The 431-nt window shown below is 39.4% G+C and overlaps 1 protein-coding gene across 1 annotated transcript in view; it reads left to right on the top strand.

Annotated features, from left to right (window-relative positions):
* Nucleotides 1-431, top strand: part of LOC107584196 (pantothenate kinase 1-like) — a 9,728-nt gene that overhangs the window by 6,782 nt on the left and 2,515 nt on the right. Inside the window, exons 4-5 of the mRNA XM_016270700.1 lie at nucleotides 16-139; nucleotides 345-423. Coding sequence (XP_016126186.1) covers nucleotides 16-139; nucleotides 345-423 — 203 coding nt within the window. The remainder of the gene's footprint in view (nucleotides 1-15; nucleotides 140-344; nucleotides 424-431) is intronic.

Genomic DNA, 431 nt, shown 5'->3' with positions numbered 1-431 from the left:
CCTTTAATTTGTTAGTTTTGGTCATATGATGAGCAAGGAGAAACGTGACAGTATAAGTAAAGAGGATCTGGCCAGGGCCACTCTTGTCACCATCACAAACAACACTGGTTCCATCGCCCGCATGTGTGCAGTGAACGAGGTTTGAAAACATTTTCTCTTAATTCAAAAGCTCATCTGTTCTGTTTAAGAACTTAGAACATATTTCCGTTCAGAATAATTGATTTTTGTTTAGAATGCATAAGATAAATTCAGTTGCCATTACCCTGTGAAATAAACAATATAAAGACCAAGTCCGTGGTGCTAAAGATGACCTTGAACTCTGTGTGCTCTGAGCTTCTTTACAGTGTTGCCTTGTGGCATGGAGATCAAGCAGCATTGTACAGGGCTATCACAGCACACTGAACAGCCACAAGATGGATAAATGTTTTTTT

Source organism: Sinocyclocheilus grahami, unplaced genomic scaffold, assembly GCF_001515645.1.
Source record: "Sinocyclocheilus grahami isolate Dianchi unplaced genomic scaffold, SAMN03320097.WGS_v1.1 scaffold57.1, whole genome shotgun sequence".
NCBI classification, from domain to species: domain Eukaryota; kingdom Metazoa; phylum Chordata; class Actinopteri; order Cypriniformes; family Cyprinidae; genus Sinocyclocheilus; species Sinocyclocheilus grahami.
Note: the sequence above shows the minus strand (reverse complement) of the source record. Positions and strands in the feature narration are given on the sequence as shown.